We start from the raw sequence: 21481 nt of genomic DNA on the forward strand, positions 1-21481 counted from the left end.
CGAAGCAAAAAGGGAATATGTAAAATGGTGCTTTACCCTTTTTCAATACGTCTCTTCTTCAGGATTTTCGCTAGTCGATTCAATCCTCTGAGTGATTCGGCAATGTCATGCTGTTGCGTCTCATCGTCGATGATTAGCTGTGCTTCCTCGTACGTCATCGCTTTCTTCGATTTGATTATACTCTTATGGTACTTCGTATTGACAATATTGGCATTTTCATCGATTTCCCACACGCATGAGAAAGCAAATCGCTCCTCGCCACCACGCAATGAACACAAATTCGAACTGAGCAGCTCTGTAGAAGAATGACAATTAGGATTAAAATAGGAAATTGCATGTATATAATTTTCAGAAACCAACCTGGCACCATGTCAATACGTTTGTCCACCAAGTAAACAGTGGTTGCACGGGAGGCAGCCTCTTTGTCGAGTGCATTTCCGGGTCGAATGAAATGACTCACATCCGCAATGTGAACGCCAACGTCATAGTTTCCGTTCGACAATGCTCGACAGTGCAGAGCATCATCGATATCTGTGCATCCAGGTGGGTCGACTGAACAAATGGTTATGTGACGCAGATCAACACGTTTGGCCACATCCTCTTCGGTAATTGTCCATGGTAATGATGGCAAAAAACTAAGTACCTCCTTCGAGAATTTACTGTGCGGCACATCATGCTCAAGTAGCAACACTTCGTTTTCAGTTTCCTTATCGCCCAACGGTCCGAGTGCACGCACAAAGTGGCCTTGGGGATAGCGTGAATGCCGTGGCCATTGATCGATCGCAATGATGATTCGTTGCATTTTTAGCTGTTCGGATTGACGTGTTTCAATGCGAACTTTTGGGATTTTACGTTCGGCAGGAACGAAAATGTGCCGCGTGGAACCGGGAATTGGGTTGAGTTGCAAGATACCGCAATATTGACGCCATTTTCGACGAATGATACCCACCACTTTGCCGGTTGGCTGTTTCTCTTCGACGGCCACTTCCATTGCTGGCAGGTTTACCTGCTCCAACACATCGCCTTGATCTTCTTGATCGTCTTGCAATATCATCTCACTTGGTGCTTTCCATGAATTTTCGTCGAATAATTCGACCGCTACTATATCTCCGTCAACAGCTCTATTCAAACCCTCGTGGCCTTGCAGCAAAATCTAAGAATGGCAAATCGGAATTTATTCATCAACAAACTGTAAACTAGTACTTCAAATGTATACGAACCGATTTTTCCATTCCTTCCACATTGACAAATCCTTCAAGGTAATTTTCACGCGATGCAGCGAACGAACCTTGCACTAATTTGCCATTTTTGATGTTCTCGTGAATCTCATTAACGGTTAAATGTGGCGGGAAAATGGCGACTTTTTTGTCTTGACTCGAGAATCCCTTCAACGACAGCTTATCTTGCAATGTTGGATACTTGTCGAGACCACGCACATAATCGCCGACAGTGCTGCATAAAATACCTTCGGCACGTGCCTTTTCCATGTTTTTCTTGTCATCAGTCAGCAAAATCGCACGAAGTTTTGTATCATTTTCGAAACTCTTCTTCAAATGTGACTCATACCAAGCGGTGGCAACACGAATGGCTCGATCGTTTCGGTCATTGGCCGATTCACCCGGTTGTCGTTCAACATAAGTGTCTCTGTGAAATGCCAAATATGATTTTTGTTCAAACTTTTCCGATAAAATGAAACTAATTCAGAGAAAAAAACACTCAGCCAACGGTTCAACTCACTTGTGATGCTCATTGACAAATGTGTACACATTTCTCGTCTGATCCGAAATGATGTTGCGCAATTTTTTGAACACGGCTGAGCTCCTGTGTTTCACTTCATTCAAAACGGTGTGCAAAATGATGATGTTGCAAAGCACTTCCTCTTCAAACACATCGATTTGATCGAGCACCACATTTGTGTCCAACACCAGATAATGTGGAAACGGATAATTTGGATTCGGTGATTCGGGTTTAGCATCCAAAACTTTGTCATGTGCTCGATGTTCGCACATCAAACAAATCGATGATCCACACCAAATGTCATCGCGTAAATAATGCTCGCGTACAATCTAAAACAATGCAAATCAACAATATTTTGATTTTTTGGTATTTCATTCTAACCTCAATCAATGAACATGTTTTTTATTTACCTTGAGAATATTGCCGCGTTTGGTTTTCCGCATAAAAATTTTGTTGGTTAACATGTTGGCCACTCTATTCAATCCAAAACGTTTGTAAATTCAATTTCTATTTGGAAACGGTCGATGTTGAGAGTCAAAACACGACACCGACTCCAATTGTTGTTCTACTGTTGGTGTTGAAACTAACGAGTGTACATGCTTTGCGCATCTGTCAATTGATAACTGACATTTAGTACACATGGCATATTAAACGCACCCATTTGTGCGCGATGACAGTTCGGCTATGCGGTTCAAATGTGTGTTCTTCGTTGCGATTACTTTTTTTTTTCTTGTGTTTCGATTTTCCAATGCCCATATTTGTGCGTAGTGTTTACCTGTTATTCCATTGAACTAGTCGTAAATAGAAAACAACAATAAACCCATTCGATTGGAAACTATCGCAACAGTGATAGATCTTATGACACGAGAAGCACTTGAAAGTCGTTTGTTTACATTCAAAATTGCAAGTTGTTAACGTATCATTTAAATCTTTTGCTGATTTTTTTCCCTCAAATTGATAAGGCGATTAATCAGAAGTTAAAGCACTTAATCGAATCGAAATCATTCAATTGGTTTACCATCATCGTCATCACTATTTACAATTTGCTGTTGAGGTAATATTATAGAGTTATCTATCAATCTGAAAACAAAATAAATCAATTTATCGGTTTTCCTTTGGAATCTATTTTTAGAATGGAACACACTGTGTTCAGTTTCTGGATATAAGAAGCGTGATTGTTGCGCTGTGAATTAGTTGGTACCTGTTTGTTGCTGCAATTACAAGACAAAGGATGAGCAAATTGTTATTTTTATTGTTGTGGTTTTTTGTGTTGAACACCGTGCAATGTGTTCTGAAGCCATGTCAACTGCGCAAATATCCCGATGGATATGTTTGTGTGTGCAATGAAACCTATTGCGATACGATGGATGTGGAAAAACCGGAGAGATTTGGTGATTTTATACTGGTTTCATCGACAAAATCCGGCAAACGGTTCGATGTGTCGAAGGGACGTTTCCAACCAAAGCCACTGGAACCGAATGTGATTCGAGTGAAACGTTTTCCAGATTTGATTGGCATTAAGCGGAATGTGACTCAGGATATGAAATCGTGGCTTACTTCAATCACACTCACTGTTGATCAAGACAAACAGTATCAGAAAATTATTGGATTTGGAGGAGCGTTCACCGGGAGCGTATCGCATTTATTTGACTTGATGCCCGAATCGCTGAGGCATGCACTTTATCGCAATTACTATTCGCCGGATGAGGGAATCGCTTATTCAATGATGCGCATCCCTATCGGAGGTAAATGTACATTAGGGTGTTTTCCTGAAATTAAAAAGAGAAAAATGGTAGTTTTCAATTTAAAGAGCATAAAATTTTGTTTCAAATTATGGCATTTATGTAAAGAATCGATTGATATTGGCACGTCCCGAAGCAAAAAACTCTTTGCAAAATCGAATAATGCTTACCTAAAAACACCCACTAAAGTACTCCTGCGCAGTTAACATCAACCAGATGGGGAGTCAACTTGCTTCAACGCAACTATCCCACATGATCGGGATAGCCTTTAATAACTAATGTTACATTTGTTTTTTTTTTTTTGTTTGCAATGTGCTGATTAGACAGCATGATCAGCTGGCTGCTGGTCGTACTCGAACATTTCTACATCATTATCCACGATGGCGACAGCAGCAGCGGCTGCTTCAGCGGTTGCTCTAGCGGCAGCAGCAGCGGCAACAACAGCGGCTGCTTCAGCAGCTTCGCGCCAATACCTATTGATCGCCTCTGGTATCGGAAGTCCCAGTAATGTCCATAGTCCTGAACGATTAAACAAATGAACCTTCTTAAAAAATCATTCAATCGAAATTGTGCGTCAATTAGTATTACCTTTCAGTAGAATGTTCTTAGCAGCCACGACGTCACGATGCCAAATCACAGAGCATTCGAGGTTTAATCGCCAGTTTTTGTAGTAACATTTTACTTTTGGGAATAAACACTCGTCTTCTTCCGATGCTTCTTCGTTCATGGCACGTTGTAACTGTCGGTAGATCGATAGATCCGTTTTGCCCAACTTTGACACAATTTTCGTTGGCAGCAATGTTCTGGCGTCGGGTACGCATCGGCATTTCTTGAATCTGGCCGCTTTGTTCTGGTTTTGGAATCGATTCATACATCTTGCGTCGGTTTGAGATGTTCCCCATTCGTCCACCAATTGTATGAAACAATCTCGGCGCTTCTTTATTGACCTCAAAGTCAAACGAACCCCTGGGCACCGCACATGTTTCTTTATACTTATTCTGCTGTCAGGTGGTACTTCGCCATCAGCACCAAAAAAGAACAGAGTCGGTTTCTTATCGGTCACCTTATTCACCCATTCGTCGACAACACTACTGCTCTTGATGTGTTTGTCCAAGGCGAGTCGAGTGTATTTGGCAGTTGAGTAAGCGCAGATTCCATGCTTCATCATCTTGACTCGATGTTTGATATAGTTCAGCCACATTGACCCTTTTGGCGACGGCATCACTGGATACAGCTCACGGTTTTCTCTGTCTGCGCGCTCCATTTCGACGAAATTTTTGGTCCATCGCTTTGCTTTGGCATTTCGCACCTTTTGACCTGTTTGCCAGTGGAATTGCTTGCTCGACATTACAAAGTTGGTCTGAAAAAATAAATAGAAAAAAAAGGTATAGTTATTGAGTTTTGGCACTTAAGCATTTTCTATTAAAATACACACAACTTATTCAAATGTATACAAAACTTACTTCTTTGCCAGTTTCAATGTCGTGTGTTGTTGTGGTATTCCAACTTCGCACACCTGTATCAACGCCCGAAAAATTGTTGATTGTGCCATCCTCAATCTTCTGAATGATGCGAGATTTTTGGTCGGTTTCTTTGTTGTCTGTCTTCTTTTTGGCCGAGTACTGGAGAGACACAGAGATTCCATCGGTGTTTATGGAAAAGTCAAACTGCTTTTTGGCACGTACGAATCGTCGAATTTTTCGCATGTAAAAATACTGATTCCACCAATAATCTCTGTCCCGGTTGAAATCCTTTTCTGGAATAATTGTTGTGCTTGTTGTTCCTTTTTTATTCTCAATTTCCACTTTCGGCAACAATTTTTGCGAAGACAACACCTGTCGCATGGATGTACAATCGATTTTGAAGTGCGTACGCCGGAAATCACACATCGGCACCACTACTAAATTTCGAATCAATGGCCGAAAATCTGGGTTGTCGAGCATTTGTCTGCGCTTGCGTTTCCATTTTCGTTTTGTCTTTTTGCGCTTTCGTTTCTTCCGTTTCGATCGGTGTTGATGAGGCCACATCGCATGGTATTCTTCTATCTCACGTTGCATGGATAGGTACATTGGCATGGCCTTATACCAATGTTTTGGGTCAGTTGTAAGGTCATGCAGATCGATTTCTGGGAACACATTGCAATCTCTCACGATATCATACAACACCTCACACCGTACAAGTTTGTTTGGATCGCGACTTGGCACTTTGATATCTTTTTGCTTGATGATCAACTTGACAACATTTTCGATGTCACTTGGCAAAAATTTCTCTCCATCCTCTTCCAAGTTTGAGTTCAATTCGAACACTTTCAGTACCAAGTACTGGGTGATGTGTTTGTTAGCATGCGTTTCAAGATTGGTGACGACGTTATCTGTGTACTGATTTGTCAAATGCTTAAGGCCATTGCTGAAATCTTTGTTGTTGGGCCAATCGATACGATGATAGTCGTCAAGACCTTCGACAATTGCCTTGAATTCAGGATCGATACGTGGCAGCTCTGCTCGTGGTCCTCGTGGCTTTTCTCCTCTTGGTTTATACCTTGACTTCGGTTTTGGTGGCTGATTGTTGTGCCATAGCACTTGTTCAAAGCAGAGTTTGATCTTATCTTCTCCACTTCCACCAAACAATGCGAAATTATTGTTCTCGACGCCTATATTCGAACGCCTTTTGCACCTCAAACAAGAACAGCAATGAGCCCAAAACACAAATGGAAGTGGCTTGCAAACTCAGATCCGTTATTTTGCTCATCAATGCTTGCTGGTATTGTGGGCGAATGATTGTCTTTAGCGCACATTTGATCGTCGTAATTTCATCTTTCGTCTCTCCCTCCGCTGGTATTGATGGCTTGAAACGATTCGCCATTGTCCTACTGAAAGAAAAAAAACACACATTCGATTTAGTTTGAAAACGAATAATATTGAAACTTAAATTCGATTTAGTTTGAAAATGACAACAGAATGAGACACACAAAAATGACTTCGGTTTGATAACAATGGCATTGATTCAATTTGAGTTCGAACAGTAATCGATTAACTGTTTCTCTTCTCCGAACAATGGACTCAATTCATTGCATAAAATGAATTTCACCATCACACGTATTTCACCATCACATGTAACAGAACTATGTACTGCAAAATTATTGTGAAATTCATTATTTTTTCCATAAAATGTAATATTACTGTTCAAATGTTAAACGTTAAATAATTATTAGACTCGTTTAAATATATTTCACGTTATAAATGGCTTATATTACGTGCTATGAAACAAAAATGAATTTCACAATAAGAAGACATTAAAATGATTAAGTATACGCACACTCAAGTCACTTGAATTCAACAATCGGATATTCCGGATCAAATTGATACAAAACGCACGTGTATCGAAAATAATATGAATTATAAGCGAAACCGTAGGAAAATTAAAACATTGAATTGGAATTCACACTGCTGTAGTTTTTATTGTAATGAAATGTACGATTGATTTGTTGACTTGGTGTTTACAACGCCAAATGTGTTCTCGGTATGAGCAAACCGGCGATTATGACATTATGACATTTCGAAAACCAATGGAATGAACGTCAAATGTCATAAGGCTCGGTTCACATCAATAATACTAATTCAATATTTAGACATTAGACAATTTTTGCTTCAAAGTGTTCTTTGCTTCGGGACGTGCCAATATCAATTGATGCTTCACATTAAGGCTATAATTTGAAACAGGATTTTATGCTCTTTAAATTGAAAACTACCATTTTTTTATTCAAAAATGTACATGCAACCATGTATTTGCACATTCCATAAATAATAAATATCTCTGCTCTCCCATTAGGATGCGATTTTGATCTAAGGCCTTGGGCGTACAACGAACAGCCGATTGACGATCAGAAATTATCCAATTTCACGAAACTAGATGCACGCGACCTGCGGCGAAACGAACAGATCAATGACTTGAAGAAAGTGGCACAAATCGATGACATCAAATTGATCGGCACGGCATGGTCATCGCCGAAGTGGATGAAGACGAACAACCAGTGGTCTGGACGGAATGCATTAAAGCCAGAATACTACCAAACATGGGCTGACTATCACTTGCGTTTTCTTTCATTGATGGCCGCAGAAAACATGACGCTGTGGGGACTATCGACCGGCAATGAACCGCTGAATGGAGAAATTGGATGGTTTTTCATTCATTTCATGAGCTTAGGTAAGGGAGACACCAATACCGATTTGTAAACAATGGTCAATACTTGTATCTTATCACAGAGAAAATGAACATCCAGATATTGTTCGAAATAGAATTTCAAAGTAGCTTAAACCATACAATTCTTTTTCATCTCCATTCCAAACAGGTTGGCTACCCGAGAATCAAGGCAAGTGGATTGGTGAAAATCTGGGCCCAAATTTGAACAACTCCGAGTTTCGTGATATAAAATTGTTTGCTGGCGATGATCAACGATACACCTTCCCATGGTGGTTTGACCGTCTGAATCGCTTATCTCCAAAAGCCATGGACTATGTGTCTGGTTTGGCTGTTCACTGGTATTGGGATCGTCTCATATCGCCATTCATGCTCGACCAAACATACAACAAATATCCAGACAAAATGATGCTAAACACTGAATCGTGTATTGGCGACAAACCATTTGAAGTGCATGGTCCAGTTTTGGGCTCGTGGTCACGTGCCGAACGATATGCGTTGGGAATTATTCAAGATTTACAGCACCATGTTGCTGGTTGGATCGATTGGAATCTCATATTGAACGAAAGTGGTGGGCCCACATACATCAATAACACTGTTGACGCTGCCGTTATACTGAATTCAACCACCAAAAATGAAATCTACAAACAGCCAATCTTTTATGTCTTAGGTCATTTCTCAAAGTTCATACCGACTGGTTCAGTGCGAATTGAGGCAAATTTGAATGGATTTCGTGCAAGCAATGTCAAAACTGTAGCATTTTTATGTCCTGATAATACGATCACCATTATTTTATACAATCGCTCTGACAAATTCCGTATAATTGACTTTACAGATGACCTAAGAGGTTCCTATGAAATTCGATTAGATCCACGCTCAATTGCGTCTTTGACATATGCATAGAATTAGCTACATTTTCGAATGTACGACGAAGGAAATTATGATTGGATGAAGATTTTGCAATGATGTGATACGAAAAAAAAACCATTGAAAAATGTTTAGATCTTTCAGATATCTAGACATTTAAATACAATTTATATGATTTTTACTTTGAGTTAAACTAATAAATTGAAACGAAATCGAAATTGGATGACTGATTATTCTATTTATTTACTATTTATTCCCTGTATAGAGAGATGTGTTCATGCAAATTTCTTGTGGAAATCTTGTCTTCGTTTTCAGCTTCTACACAATTAGTTTTCTTTGCTTTCATTTTATGTCGTATTCCTTTAAATTTTTTCAATTGTTAGCATGACACGTATTTGTTCTACTATTTTATACATCTTTCTCCGTAAAAAATTCAACTATTCTTCAGCTGTAGCGTCATTTTTGTCTTCACCTTGCTCGATGGCGTTCAAATTTGTATTCAGTAGTGTATTATTTGTGGTCGTCATCAATGATTCGGAATTCTGCTCGAAAATGTGTGTTGCAATCACATCAAAATTGATGTTATCGAGCGAATCCGTTGAGTTCGTCATTAGTTTCATATTCGCAGCTAGGCTTATTCCACCAAAATCATCATCGATGTACAAATCTTCGATGGATTGTATTTGCTGTCAAAGATAAGAATTTGTGATAAGATTTGAACGACAAAAAATGTGACCTTAAAAGACGGGGAGAAAAAGATCGAATCCGATTCTTACTTTTCCGTTGAAGATTCCGGTCAAAACGCTTGAACAGACGGATGACTGAAGCTGATCGTTGGACAGTCTGCTTCCAGTGGCCTGGTTCATGTGCAGCTTTTCAGCGGTCATTTGCTCAAGCCTACGACCGGCTGCAGTCGTATCAACTGAATTATTTCGCATTAGAAACGGCAATGGGCTGCCACAGATCGAATGGCGTACTTCAGCCATGTTTGATGAGCCAATAATGTCACCGGCTCGATCACCATTTTGCGAGTTCTGTGCAATTAACCCAACATCAGATGAACGTCGTCGGCATTTCCGCATGTTTAGCGTGACTCTGGTCGTTAGCGACGATTTTCTGGTTACCGATGTGACCGTGGGTGCATTGGCAAGCAGAGATTGCAGTTCTGGCACCTCAACATTTGAACCCGAAATTATGCTCTCTTGATAGAAAGTGCGTTTTATCAACGTTTGCGACTGCTGACTTCCAGTCTCTGTAGCGACAAAAGGGAATCAAAATGATTGTAGGCTTGTTTCAATCGATAACTGGTGGAAACAAGTTGATAGAAAGCTTGATTGAATGAAAAAAAATTGCCAAAATTCTTACCTGCAATCGGTTCTCCTGTCTCTTCAAACGCTTGATATTGGGCTCCAGCTTCGTTATCCACTTCGGATGGTACCTCAAACCGAATCACATCTTCGATTTTTTCATTTGTCACCTCATTCAATTTGTTGCCGAAAAATTCCGTCGTTTTTCGTTTGTCCGATTTCACATTTGTGTTGAAAATCTTCTCGTTTAGCAATTTATTCTCAATCTTTTGAAATGAGAAGCTACTGTCGTTCTTTTCGTTGCGCAACGAAGACTCAAACTTCTGAACTGTTTCACGAACTGAATTCCGTTTTTCGTTTTCTTCGTTGAGTGACTCATTTTTAGCGTTCTCATCAAGCAAATGTTTCTCATTCAAAAGATCATCGATCAGCAATGCAATTGATTCATCGGCCTCGCTAAAATTGGTATTCAGCAAATTGTTGATTTCATTCTCATTTGCTTGCGATTGGTCGGCCTTTTTCTCGCTCAAATACTTGTTCTGCGACAGGCAATTCTTGATGTCGGCCGTTATATCGGTGATTTCTTTGATGAGCTGTTGATTGAGATTTTCGGTCGGCTGTTTCGATGATGGATATGTGTGTCGTTGTGCCTTTTCAGCGGCTTTCCTAACCTCATTGAATGACATCTCCGAACGACGGCTCATATTCATTTTACTTTTGTTCGGCGTTCTCCGTTGAACCGGTTGACTTTCCAGCGAACGGAAGAACTTGATGCGTGATTTCACCGAAAACTCATCTTCGCTACTGGCCGCACTCATTGCACTTACCGTTGAACAATTCGACTTCATCGAATCATTTCGTGAGGTATTTTTCGTGGGTGTCAATTGTTTGTGCACAATTTTAATATTAACATTCATCTTTTTGCTACTATCATTGCTCTCGTTCAGTGTTGGAAGCAACGCATCTTCGTTTCTGGTCTGCAATTGCGTATTGTTCACTTGATCCGACGATAGCCAAGTACAACGTCGAATTTTATTGTTCCGTGCAATCAACTCCTGTGGCAATTGATAGTCGTCAATGATGAATTGGTAGCTATTATTCGGGCACGATACTTTTGTGTCGACCATTTCATTGGAATTACTCACTTCTTTCGGCCCGAATGGCTGTTCAATCTTCTTGTTCGCCGGCCTATTCTCTTTCATACTCTCTTCCTCTTCTTCCACATTCGTGAATTCGAGATCCTTCGAAATGGCCGATTGAAAGATGGCATTGTTGAATTCATTCGACGGCCGGCCGGTCGACGAGAACGGCTCCGAGTCTTGAGCGGTGAGAACGGCCGCTTTCAATTCGTCGCTGTGCTTATTGTCCGTGGCTGGCACATCATCGCCAAACAAATCTCGAACATTGCGCTTGTTGCTTTTGGTTGGCGGCACTTTTTTCTTCTTTTTAAGCGTACTCGTTCGCAAAATTGTTTCATCGTTTGTATCGCGTCGTGGTGAAAGAAGGCGATTAAAATCTAAAATGCTGCGATGCACATTGTTCAACGGTGACATATTTTTCTCCACCGATTGCGTTGACAAAGCCGCGACTGGTGGTGAAGTGATTGCCGTAAACTGTTTACTGTTCGACTTATCTGGTGTTGTATCATCTTTCAATGTATTCTCTTGAACGGATGGTTGTTGTCGTTGTGTAGCTTTGCTTTTCTGCGACTTTAAACAACAACACTTCATTGTACCGTGATCATTCTCATTTCCCCGTAAAATTTCCGTTTCGATGGCTTCTAATTTCCGAATCATTTTCGCTAAATCGATACGCGTTGCTGGTTCACGTTTCAATCCTCGCTCGAGTATTTCATGGAAACGTTGGCATCGCTCCTCTTCAACGATTGGCAAATATTTCAGCGGATAGTTCGATTTCAGAAGCTCATCCAATTTGGTTTCGTCATAAATCACAAACGGAATGCATTTATTGAGCAACTCCCATAAAAGGAGTGTCAATGCATACGTATCCGATTGTTTCGTCGGAAAGACAAATTGTTCGTCTTGTGAGAGTAATTCAGGCGGTTGATAGTTAAATATTGCCAATTTGCGACGATATTCAGTGGAATAGGGAAAGTATTTTGTACTAATCTCACGTATAAATGGCACAGTGTAAGTGGACTCTAATCCATCTTCGTTGAACACGACTTGACTTGTAAGCTGCTTGTATCGTTCGATTTTTTGTTCGGAGCTTAATGACTGCTTTGGTGAACGTTTCGGGCGAATTGATGGCACTCGTTTGGTTTTTTGCTTGGATTTCAAGTCGACCTCATCCTGAATGTCGGACTTGTATGGAACAGCCAATTCAAATGATGTCAATTTGACTTGAGTCACAGTGTTTCCAACCAAAATCGCATGTGATGAAATGTTCGAATGGGATATTCCAAACTCTTGCATGTACGAAATGGCCCCTGCGATTCGTTTCACCACTGTTACCACTTCGATCAGGTCCAATTGCTCGTTCTGCCAATTGAAACGATATAAATCAATGATGTCTGAAATGAATATGGATTATTTGTTTCGATTGTTTCTTACCTTAGCAAACAAATGATGATTCAAGGAATGCCTCGTTGGTTCCATAATGAGAGCTAATCGTTTGAATGGCTCAAATGCAATCGCCATCAAGTTGATGATGTTTGGATGGCGGATTTTCCTATGCGACAGAACGAAAACAAAAATCATTATTCCAAAATCTATTCACTCGAAATGTGTGCAGAAAATCTCAGAGCCGAAAAAAGTTATCGAAAAAAGCACTTTACCTCAACACTTCAGCATCACGAATGATGGCCGTTTCGGCGATGAGTGCAAAATCCTTATTTGCTTCATCATCATTGCTTAGATCGGCATACTTACGAACAGTGACTTTGGCATTTTTGAAAGTACCCCATTCAAAATGTAGCGGTGTTTCAATTTGGACCTCCATTCGGCCCATTGAATTGAATTCGCTGATCAAACAAATGATATCAGCGCATTGCATTGTCTCATGGAATTGTAGCACTCGATTTGGTGTTCGCATCTGTGAATTGGCCTCATTAATGCGTTCAGCTCGCGAGACCGTTTCCAAATCGTCGAATGTGTGTGCACTATCGATAGACTTATCCAAATCAGTGATCATAACCTTGCCATTCGTCCGATGATACTCTCCCTGCATGAGCTCTTCCTCATGCACCGAATGCGATGTGTTCGAAGCCATTTCGAAATTTTCACTTAAAATACGGACAAACTCCTTTGGATCTGTATCAAAAACTTCATCGGCCAGTGTCGAGTCGTCAGATTTAAAACAATCAGTTAATTGTTGTCGTCTTTGGTACTGTGGCAGATCAATACATGGCAATGCATACTCAACTTCATCCCCATGCTTATTCACAACGACTTGATAGTGATCCAATTGTGATGCATTGTCACCATTCAAACCGCTCCCCGTATCGGTCGTAGCATGGTTTTGCTTCTCCACCGCACTAAACACCGACGAACTGTCCGAGTAATAAGGTGATTTAATTTCGAAATTCCGATAGGCACCGGTGAAATGGGCTTCGGTTAGTAATTTCCGGGACTGTTTGCTGTTTAACAGTAATCGCTTTGGTTTTTCGGGGCAAGTTCCCCGAATCGGCAGCGCCTCAGCTAGTGTGCTCAGTGATGAAGTCTCACTGTTGCTTGGATATGGATTGAGATTCTGTTTGTAAAATTTCATCGGCGGACTTCGATAGCTCGTCTGGTCGTCGTTCACACTGTCACTGTTGTACATGCAGTGCTCTTCTTCAAACTCTTCAATCGCCTCCTCTCGAATCGTCCTTGAGTCAATGGAATTCTGTGTTCGTCGCATTCCGCGCACGTATGCATTTGTTACAATGGCAGGCATTGAATGTCGCGAGTTACGATGGTTCAAAGTCATATCACTGTCATCGGTGCCCTCGCCCAAGTGAAACTGAACGCTAATCTTTTTTGTTCGACGGCCATTGTACGGTGGCTGTGTACTTTCATTGCGATTCTCTGGAATGCCTTGACTGCGATACGGTTTTGGCGGGCAGGTACTTGGTGGTTGGTATGCGACATGGTTTTGTTCCGTTGGCGTTGTATTTCCATCGGTATAATTCGGTGCATCACCCGAAATTGTGTGATAGGCAGCTACTTCATTTGCGCCCATCGACAATCGTTCTATGCGCTGATGCTCACGAAACTGTGTGAAACGAATCAAACTATTGCGTAGTTTCTCTTCGCTGGTTGGTTTTTGTTTCGCGAACATTTGAAGCGGTGCACTTTCTCGACGGCGCGTTCGCTTTGAACCGTCTCTGCTAACGAAAAGTGCGTGTGCGTTTGTCGTTTGGTTTGGTTTGCATCGTCCAGAGTGTGTGTGTGTGGGAATGTGCCGAGAAAAAGAGCAAACAAAAAATGAATGGGGATGAGTCAATTTGAAATTGGATTGAATACATGAATAATTGGACACATTTTTCTTTCAGAAATTTAGTATGCAAAATGAGATTTAGAAAAAAAGTGAACTCAATGGACGTCACAATTTTTCACATTCAATTCGGAATGTTCCATTTGTTTTCTCGGCTATTAAGACGATTTACGTTGCTAACGATAACAAATGAAATGCGCGGGATTTTCATTCAAGTTTGACTCTTTGATATGTTTTTTTCGTGCGAATTACGAAAATGTCACACATTGAATCGATTGTTTGCTGCTTATGAGTATCTCAACTCGATTGATAGTGTGTTCATCTTTCGCTGAAGAAAACTTCTAACGCAAGTGCAATGCCCCTATAACCAAACAACAACTCATATTTATTGCATTGATTGTTCTTTCTCTTCGCCACATGAATACGAATATGAATGGCTTGGTATTAAGTTGGAATAGAATCAACGTTTTGATTCTATTTTTGTTTTGTTTTTGTTCGGCTAAATGGTCATTTAAATGCGTTTTGTGTGTGCAAACGAGAGTGAAATATGGAACGGAATCATGCATCAGTGCGTGGCACTATCATATTTTAGAGCCATACGGTACGTTCAACACAACACCGACCGAAATGAAATGGGAATTTGTGCACGTAAACACACACAGACAAACAAAAACAAACACGGTATAGCCGAATCTCAGCGGTCGAACAACGAAGCATGAGAATGCAAGCAAATAGACTTTTTTCCCTATTGTCTTTCAGTCATGATGGCATGGATGGTTTTACAGCTTTGAGAAATATGTAGCGAAATGTAGCCGGAAATTAACAGGTGCGACTGGTCAATTGTGTGTCTCGTTTTTCAAAACAGTTTTGCACTGTGCAATGTTGAAAAAAAAACGCACGGAATCAAGTGGATTTTTATGTCAAACTTTGTATGAACATTTAAAGCGTTGAAATGTGCCGATGAAAAAAGAACACACGCTCATAACGCAAAATGAAAGAAAAAAACACACTTGTTTCCAATTTAATCACAACACAATCATTGAATCTCAATCGAAAAAATGTCCAATCAATAAAAATACTCACTTTTTCAGCCAATTCATTAGACCACCCATTTGAGAATTGTTCTCTTTAGATGGCTTCTTGTTTGCTTTCGTCAGTTTGATAGATTTTTTATTCACTATTCTTTTAAAACTCTTTCCGCGCACAGAACCACGTTCAACTGTCTTAATATTCACTTAATTCAAGTCGTATGTTCAAGTTAATTGTTTATAAACCGCATTCAGTCTTTCAATATAAAAAAAATATTCCGAAAATGTTAAAATAAAGCAGCAATTTATGGCGTTGCGCGTTTTTTTCGTGGACAAAATGTCGGTTCTGATGTGATGTCTTCGATGCGAAATCTCGTTGTGAAGTGAATGCCGCTAAAATTACCACGAATTTATTAGGCACTCACAATGCGGCACTCTCTCTCTCTCGTTGCGATGAATGTCTGAATAGCGGCTATCGCATGATGATGAAAAGAGATGCATTGTTTTCAGCACGCCAGCCCAAAGCATAGTCGGAGCATAGTGTGAGCCGATTCGTGCAGCGCAATTTGCATGTGGTCAATTCGGTTGCGCCGCAATACCGTTGTACTCGCCTCTCTATCTCCCTATCTGTGTGTGTCGACTCGACTCGACTCGGTCAACATCAATGTATACATACACACGAGCAACCGAAATTCATCACGCGAATCGGACGTTCGTGAGTGGAACATGAACTTTTTTTCTAAATTGACAAATGAAATCGTTCATTTTAAAATGAAAAGGAAGAATGAAATAAAAATGAACGATTTTTTTCTTCATATTTGAATTTTTCAAGCATATTTTGTGTGTATAACCAGAATGGGTTAACTGTGTGCTTGAGACAAGAGATTGGTCGTATCAGCTGTGATGTACTTTTTAGTACACGAGTGAGGTTATGTATGCTTTTGTTGACTGTCAAACTACGTTTATGTGTGTCTCCAAGAAATAAACAAAACGTTCTGCATCAAACAAAGTGCGTACTGAACACACACTGTTTTTGTGTTGATTTTGCGTTAATTTTGAACCAAATTTATCGTAAGCAATTTCCATCAGCGTTAAACATTGAACAAGTGTCATCACGATGAGCAAAAAGAAATCCACGGTAAGATCAAACATTTTGGAATGATTTCACTTTCATGTAGCTAATTGTCTATTGTTCTCCGTTTGTTTCGATAGAAGTCGGCCAGCAAACCAGTTATTAAAAATGAAAGCATTGATGAGATTTGGGACGATCGTTTGTTGATTAAAACATACGAACTGGCAGTTAAATTGCAAAATTCCGATGTGGCCAAAAGCATTGCAAGCGATACAAATAAGAAAACAGCATCGAGTGAACGTCATCTTTTCGTAAGGGCTGACACAAGTTCCGATGATGATTTGGTTCAAAGCAACACGTTGGCCGAAGGTGTTGCGAGTGGCACAAGTAAACGGTCGGTATCATTGCAGCAGTACATGAGTACTGATGATGAGACCGATCAAAATGGTACGTATAAAGTGGGTGATTATGTGCGAGCCACCTATGATGTGGACAATATCGATTACGAGGCGCAAATCATTAGCATCGATGAAGAGAATGACGAATGCGTAGTAAAATTCATTGGCTATGACAATGAGCAATCGGTTCGATTGGTCGATTTGGTAGATTCGTGGGGCGAAGAAGAGCAACAGAAACAAGAATTGGAAGCAGCTGCCGATGTCGAAGAGTCAGTTGGTGACAGTGAAGATTACAATTATCCCAAAGAAGTCTATCGAAACGATGATTTGCATAACAGTCCCTTGCCCATGCCACCGATCCCGCCGATGCCACCCATGTTGAAAGAATCACTCGGCGACGAATCGGAACACTTTTCGGCGATGCTAATGTCCTGGTACATGAGTGGTTACTACACTGGCCTATACCAAGGTCACAAACTTGCCAAACAACAACAACAACAACAACAAAGCAAAAAGTCATTGAAACGAAAGTGAAACGATTTTATCTCCATTTTATCTATAATTTAAGACTTCTTGATTTGTTACTGCAGGAGTAAGAATTACAATAAACTTTTCCGAATCATTCACAAATGAAAATTCACACTTCCGATTTTTAATTTCTAATTTCATCTAACTGATACTTGAGTCATCGTGTTAATCACTTTGATTCCCAAACTTTGTGTGCCACTGACGATGTTTGGTCGCTGAAGCCGCCATCGAAGGTTTGACTTGTCTCATCGATGCCAATAGATCGTCGAATGTTATTTCTGGCATTATCTGAATCGATTTGTTGCTTGACTTCAATTTGTTTCGTATTTGTATCATTGACGCTTCTTTGCATGCTATTTTCAAATCGGCACCCGTGAATCCGTCACTCGCTTCGATCAATTGATTCATCTTGTTGACAGACCACTGTTTCGTAGTTGGCAGCAATTGATTCATGATGTCCGCTCGATTTTCGCAGCTCGGCAAATCAATGAGGATTTTACGCTCGAATCGACGCAAGAACGCCTCATCAATTTCCCTGTGATGATGTACATTTGGAATTGAGATTATTTATGCTTTCAAGAAAAGAACAAAGGGATTTAAAAAAATAACAACTTGTTTCATACCATGGTAGATTTGAGTTCGCCAACAATAAAACATTTCCTGCGCTCGAGTCCAAGTCGTCAATTTGGATGAGCAGCTCATTTTTAAATCGTTTTGTAGCCTCATGGTCATTTGAAGAATCTCTTTTCGAAGCGAGTGATTCAAATTCATCAATGAAAATTATCGCTGGAGCACACGATTTTGCCATTGTGAACAGAACCTAAGGTTAGAGCATCGAACGAAATATGAATTGAAAAATTCTATGGTTAGATGATAAAAATGATGAGAAGATGCCATTAGTGAATGCAATTTCAATACCTTGACAAATTTTTCCGATTCTCCTCGCCACTTTGAAATGAGCGTGCTGGCTGATATATTGAAAAAGGTGACCGTAGCAAAAGTTTCCGAGCTGAGTGCTTTGGCTAATAACGTTTTCCCCACGCCTGAAACTCCGTGCAGCAAAATCCCTTTCCACGGCTTCGTTAATTTGGTGAAGAGTTGTGGGAATTTCAACGGCAAAATGACACTTTCAATCAGAGTTTGCTTGGCATGCTCATTTCCTTGTACATCGTCCCATTTTATGTGATTGTCTCCCCTCACGATTTGCCTGTACAACAGGTGATTTGATTAGTTGATTAAACGAGAATAAACACAAAAATGGTGATTAATTAATCATTGTGCTGTTTTTTAAGGAGCGAGCGGCTGGCTGTTCTTTGTATAAGCGCTGCTTCGAAATAAGCTGGCTTATTCAAGTTATGTCACCATTCAAACAAATGACAATGCCATATTTATGTAGAGCCTAATGAGCCGGCACATTTTCGAAAAAGCATTCGAATAAAGAAGATTTGGTTCAACAAATAATTTTTTGAAATGTCCCAAAGAAAAACTAATACTACTTGTTAAATGATAACTCAATTCACTGAACCTTTCAATCACGTATGCCAAATCACGCATCTCTCCAGAGAACGGTTCAAACAAGTCCAAACTTTTGCGGTATTTAAGCGAATTGGTTTCCGACTTCTTATCATCGTTATGAGATTCGTTTGAATTCGAAATCGAACTTGTGATAACAAAATCGTCTGGTCCTAATTCGGATGATTCCTGCTTAGCCTTTTTCTTGCATTCATCCGATGTCTTTGTTGTATTTTCTGTGCTTCGATTTTTGTTGACTTTTCCCTTGGCATTGGTCGAATCACTTGATGCACATTCAATTCGCTTTAGTATTTTGGGCAATTTGCCAAATCGCAGATGATAATAGCTGCAAAAGTCCAAATAAATCGTATCCAAGTCAATGTTATCACAAACTGTACACTCTGGCGATAAGCTGGCTTCGTTCCATAGCATTGACTTCGTTTGCTTCAGACCAAAATCCGACAGATATTGTGAGATTAAATACAGAATGTTTCGTTGCCGTTGAAACGGTGAGTGCTTTGTATCCTGAATGGATTTAAAAAAAATTGGAATAAAAGAGATGATTGTGCAAAACGAGAATGATAATATATAGGTGTTTTGAATTACACTCACCTCCAGCGACATGTTTGACGTCAAAAAAACGCACATATTCCTATGTTCGGTAACAATCCGTCCACGTTGCCAATGCGATTATTGTCAAAGCAAAATAAATAAACTCAACAGGCTGTTGCGATGGCAATAGCAATTATTATGACAATGCAGTCGCGTTCTGAATAACATTTTTTTCCTCTTTCGCTCGTCGTTTCAATCTATTTGTGTGTTGATCTGTGTTTTTAATAAAAATCACAAACTCGATAGCCGACGGTGTGGTTTTAAAATCATCACATCGAATGAAGCATACTAACACTTTTTATGGAGAGACAATATTGAGCGAGTTTTTCTGACGTATATCAATCATTTGTTTAGTTGTCGATTTCATTACAATTCCGCAAACTTTGTTTGTATGGAAAAGTATTGGTTTTACTAGCCAAAATTTCATGAAATCTCCTCTTTCGGACCACTATAACGTCACGCCAAACTTCAAAAAGCACATATCTGTACACTAGGCAATGTAGATGGGAACAACTCCTATCGATCAAGACCTATCTGCCTCCAAAAACATGTTCTTTACTATGAAAAATGTGAAAAATAGCGATGTTCGTATGGCGTTTTTTGTTCGCCGATTATCTCAAAAAGTTGACAAGATAATTGAGATCTGTAAAAGCCAAAAGTTTTGGCATGTCGAGACAAGACTTCGGATTGATTTTGAGCCCATTCTGATTTACCAATTTCGTACCATAAGCCTCCGACTGAGGACGTGAAAAACCTTGAAAAATGACTTTTTTGTACGGGAAGTACCCGAAAAAAGCATTTTTCAGGGTTTCGATCAAGGCAAACTGCCATTTTTTTGCAAAAATAATGGGAGTCTGTGAACAACCGAACACCTACTTGCCCATAAATTTGGTCCAAAATCGACATTTCTTGAAATTTTCCTCCAAAAATAGACTTTTGTATGAAAAATCACACAGAAAGCCAGTTTTTTGGGTTTTGGTCAAAGCAAACTGATATTTTTTTGGAAAAATAATGGGAGCCTCCAAACAACCGAACACCTTCATTTGGTCCGAAATCAACATTTCTTGAAATTTTTGAAATTTTGTTCGAAAATGACACTTTTGTATGGAAAATGGTCGAAATAGTTATATTTTAAGGTCAAAAATGCTATGAAAAAAGGGTCCATTGAAATTTTGGTTAAACATTAAGCGGGAGGTAAACTAAATTGCTGCGGAGCGGAAAAGTTTGGATTACGTCGTTTTATTTTTTGTGCATTTATTTCGAACAATCACGAATTTTCTTTTAAAACAGAGCAGAATCAATACAAAACATACTTACTATTTAAAAAAAGGTGATGAATCGTTCAACATTGAGGAATAATCTGCCTATTGTTGAAATATATCTAAAAGAGTTTGTGGCAAATTCGCTTGTGCGTGATCGATGGCTCGTGAACATTTGCCAATTATTTCAAATGATCCTTCGTAAATGCGTGAGTCATTAAGAGCTGATAACATTTTATCAAGGGCGTCGAGTAAGTTGATGTTAATCATCTCATCTGCCGCGTTTGCTGGGTGTTGAATCAGTGTATGGAATTTTTTCATAGCTCCATTCATATGGCATTTGAATAATAAAAAATTAAATTAAAGTAAAAGTAAAATTAAAATTTCAGTTACAACTACAATTATGTAAAGAAAACTAAAACTGATGATATTATACAACTGTATTCCGAAGTCGGCTTATCAAAGTAGACTATAAAATCAATAAATAATAATAATTATATAATTTTTCTCCGACAATTCGATTATATTTTAGAATTAAACCGGCTGCTGCACAGGCTTCGCAATGAGCAAGATACGATTGTTATAATTCTGCTTCGAATCGGCATTCCACTAATTTTGATCCCATTCTAATGGTTGCACTATATTTCATGCTGGTTTTAAACACATTTTCCAATGCCTTTAGAGCTGCGGTAATTTTCTCATTGCTTGATTGCTCCATATGTGATCCATTACTCCAGTTACTAACACATCGAATTCGTCCGATGTCTTATAGAACTGAGTCCCGT

General features: G+C 39.6%; 6 protein-coding genes across 10 annotated transcripts in view; 2 read left to right on the forward strand and 4 right to left on the reverse strand.

The window, feature by feature from the left end:
- Positions 1–2341, reverse strand: part of LOC129570251 (exosome complex exonuclease RRP44) — a gene marked incomplete in the record, with an annotated part of 4058 nt that extends 1717 nt beyond the window's left edge. The window contains 5 exon segments of the mRNA XM_055449795.1: positions 37–295; positions 361–1153; positions 1221–1644; positions 1738–2066; positions 2148–2341. Of these exon segments, the coding sequence (XP_055305770.1) occupies positions 37–295; positions 361–1153; positions 1221–1644; positions 1738–2066; positions 2148–2201 (1859 nt within the window).
- Positions 2342–2394: 53 nt separating this feature from the next.
- Positions 2395–8766, forward strand: LOC129570288 (lysosomal acid glucosylceramidase-like). Its single transcript, XM_055449840.1, has 4 exons — positions 2395–2791; positions 2870–3482; positions 7308–7682; positions 7828–8766. The coding sequence occupies exons 2-4, from the start codon at positions 2969–2971 to the stop codon at positions 8577–8579; spliced, it is 1641 nt and encodes a 546-aa protein (XP_055305815.1). The 5' UTR covers positions 2395–2791; positions 2870–2968; the 3' UTR covers positions 8580–8766.
- On the reverse strand, positions 2970–7158 carry LOC129570270 (uncharacterized). 3 transcript variants are annotated; one of them, XR_008688105.1, is made up of 5 exons: positions 6795–7158; positions 4943–6348; positions 4068–4839; positions 3650–3998; positions 2970–3506 (listed from the first exon to the last, which is right to left on the reverse strand). XR_008688105.1 is itself a non-coding variant. In XM_055449817.1 (3 exons), the coding sequence occupies exons 1-3, from the start codon at positions 5552–5554 to the stop codon at positions 3799–3801; spliced, it is 1584 nt and encodes a 527-aa protein (XP_055305792.1). In that variant the 5' UTR covers positions 5555–6585; the 3' UTR covers positions 3551–3798. The 3 variants fall into 3 exon arrangements, 2 of the variants coding, with proteins under 2 accessions (XP_055305792.1, XP_055305804.1); XM_055449817.1 differs by lacking the exons at positions 2970–3506; positions 6795–7158 and having other exon boundaries at positions 3551–3998; positions 4943–6585; XM_055449829.1 differs by lacking the exons at positions 2970–3506; positions 6795–7158 and having other exon boundaries at positions 3553–3998; positions 5165–6205.
- On the reverse strand, positions 8762–16240 carry LOC129570238 (uncharacterized). 2 transcript variants are annotated; one of them, XM_055449785.1, is made up of 6 exons: positions 15371–16240; positions 12648–14177; positions 12424–12541; positions 9909–12351; positions 9320–9795; positions 8762–9229 (listed from the first exon to the last, which is right to left on the reverse strand). In XM_055449785.1, the coding sequence occupies exons 1-6, from the start codon at positions 15397–15399 to the stop codon at positions 8981–8983; spliced, it is 4845 nt and encodes a 1614-aa protein (XP_055305760.1). In that variant the 5' UTR covers positions 15400–16240; the 3' UTR covers positions 8762–8980. The 2 variants fall into 2 exon arrangements, with proteins under 2 accessions (XP_055305760.1, XP_055305755.1); XM_055449780.1 differs by having other exon boundaries at positions 12648–14180; positions 15371–15963.
- A 12-nt stretch (positions 16241–16252) lies between these two features.
- Positions 16253–17425, forward strand: LOC129570312 (survival motor neuron protein). Its single transcript, XM_055449872.1, has 2 exons — positions 16253–16453; positions 16528–17425. Exons 1-2 carry the CDS (start codon positions 16433–16435, stop codon positions 17317–17319), a joined length of 813 nt encoding a protein of 270 aa, XP_055305847.1. The 5' UTR covers positions 16253–16432; the 3' UTR covers positions 17320–17425.
- On the reverse strand, positions 17337–19799 carry LOC129570298 (katanin p60 ATPase-containing subunit A-like 2). Of its 2 annotated transcripts, XM_055449861.1 has the most exons (5): positions 19438–19799; positions 18839–19350; positions 18232–18520; positions 17937–18133; positions 17337–17848 (listed from the first exon to the last, which is right to left on the reverse strand). In XM_055449861.1, the coding sequence occupies exons 1-5, from the start codon at positions 19471–19473 to the stop codon at positions 17479–17481; spliced, it is 1404 nt and encodes a 467-aa protein (XP_055305836.1). In that variant the 5' UTR covers positions 19474–19799; the 3' UTR covers positions 17337–17478. The 2 variants fall into 2 exon arrangements, with proteins under 2 accessions (XP_055305836.1, XP_055305827.1); XM_055449852.1 differs by having other exon boundaries at positions 18839–19799.
- Between the last annotated feature and the right edge of the window lie 1682 nt (positions 19800–21481).

Source organism: Sitodiplosis mosellana, unplaced genomic scaffold (genome assembly GCF_009176505.1).
Source record: "Sitodiplosis mosellana isolate CC-2019 unplaced genomic scaffold, AAFC_SMos_1.0 Smas_scaffold_1, whole genome shotgun sequence".
Lineage (NCBI taxonomy): Eukaryota > Metazoa > Arthropoda > Insecta > Diptera > Cecidomyiidae > Sitodiplosis > Sitodiplosis mosellana.